The sequence below is a fragment of the Lipotes vexillifer genome, unplaced genomic scaffold (genome assembly GCF_000442215.2).
Source record: "Lipotes vexillifer unplaced genomic scaffold, Lipotes_vexillifer_v1.1 scaffold36, whole genome shotgun sequence".
Lineage (NCBI taxonomy): Eukaryota > Metazoa > Chordata > Mammalia > Artiodactyla > Lipotidae > Lipotes > Lipotes vexillifer.
Window position 1 is genome coordinate 1,051,040 of NW_006792448.1, and position 1,763 is coordinate 1,052,802.

The window sequence follows — 1,763 nt, forward strand, 5'->3', positions numbered from 1 at the left end:
AAACTCATCAGAAGTTATAAATGGCATTTCTTTAACATTTTTTTGCTCTTTGGAGGGCTTCTTTGTGGGTGCAGCTTCTTCAGCTTTGATTGGTTCTTCAGGGTCAAGATCTGATCCATTAACACTACAGAATAGAGACGCACAGATGTACAGGTAATTGTCAGAATTCTGCAGCATACCAGAAAGCTTTGCAACTGAAAATCATCAGTATCAAACACATGATTCATCTTGTTATAAGTTTAGAGCCAACCTTTTTTTCTATCCCTACCCCTAATGCTCATGAAGATCTGAATAGTGAGAATGCTAAAAAAGCAAGTCCCTAAATCTTCAGTAATATAATTGTTCTTTACACACTCAAAACATGGTGTAAGTAGAACATGCGCCAAACATCTTCATCAGTTATCCCACTGGTTCCTCAAAGTCAATATGCGTAAAGTTGAATTTAACTTCTAAATGGCTTTTCTTCCTGACTTCCCTATTTCTGGACATGGAAACATCAATCACCTTATATTTCTATCTTTCTAATTATCCCATTAATTATCCCATTAATTAATTTAAATATCCCATAAATTTCTAATTTATCCCATTGGTTGCTAGTACAGTAAGTCCCCTACATACAGATGAGTTCCGCTTCAAGAGTGCGTTCGTAAGTCCAATTTGTTCCTAAGTCCAACAAGTTAGGCTAGGTACCCAACTAACACAATCAGCTATAAAGTACTGTGTGTCTGTAATAGGTTTATATACTTTTCACGCAAATACTACCTAAAAAACACACACAAAAAATAAAGAAAACATTTTTAATCTTACAGTATAGTACCTTGAAAAGTACAGTAGTACAGTACAACAGCTGGCCCTTCTTAGCAGTACCAGCTATATCACCGCTGCTTTTACTATTGTTTCTGGATATCCTGGGCTTGAAAAAAAGATACTGTACTACTGTACTCTATACAATACTGTACTGTACAGCGAAGTACACAAAAGCACAACCACTTGTAGAGGATGCACGCATGTGACGATGCACACGCATGTGGCAATGTACGCCAGACACATGAACTAACTTACATGATTGGACATGTGAAAGCATGTTCACATCTTTGAAAGTTTGCAACTTGAAGGTTCGTAAGTAAGGACTTACTATATCAATCCTGCCTGCTACAGACTCGTTTTAGTTGCCAGCAATGAGCATGGGTCACCCTTGGCTCAGTCCTGCCCAATTTCTGGAGTCAATGAGAAGCCTAATATAGCTCCTATCCACAAGCAAACAGAGTCTACAAATAGGCTGTATCTTCTAGGTTGTTTAACTGCCAAGGAAAGAATGGAGCCCTGTTGCCAGCAGCAAGTCAAGCGATAAATGGAGATGGAATACAGGAAAGAGAAGATCCAACCCAGGAGCAAAGGAAGGGAATCCCAGGAAAGACAGGGAAGTGAGATCCCAAGACGACAGCTGAGTACCAGACACAGAGGGCAACCAGGCCTGACTGAGGTGGTGTGATGAGGATACGGCCACGTGGTGGCTGTCAAGATGAAGATGCCCTATGTTATGGTAGCATGATCCTTACATGAATCCTAACCTGAGACTCCACGGTAAGCCTGGCTGATTCTTACCTGTACTTGCTTATCTTTAGGCCCTGCTGTGTGTATCAACTGAAAATAACCATTTCTACCTATAGAAAGGTTCTGCTGTGGCCTGGCCCTAAAAGCTGACGCTAGGCCATAGTGAGTTTAGAAGAAAATTCCTCCGATTCCTCGGGCCATATTCCTGC

General features: G+C 40.7%; 1 protein-coding gene across 2 annotated transcripts in view; it reads right to left on the reverse strand.

The window, feature by feature from the left end:
• The window catches only part of SKA1 (spindle and kinetochore associated complex subunit 1), a 14,128-nt gene that overhangs the window by 5,281 nt on the left and 7,084 nt on the right, over positions 1 to 1,763 (reverse strand). Inside the window, exon 4 of one of the 2 annotated variants that reach the window (XM_007465571.1) lies at positions 1 to 124. This exon is cut by the window's left edge and continues 23 nt beyond it. The exons of the other annotated variant lie outside the window; for it this stretch is intronic. Within the exon in view, the coding sequence (XP_007465633.1) occupies positions 1 to 124 (124 nt within the window). The remainder of the gene's footprint in view (positions 125 to 1,763) is intronic. 2 annotated transcript variants of the gene reach the window in all.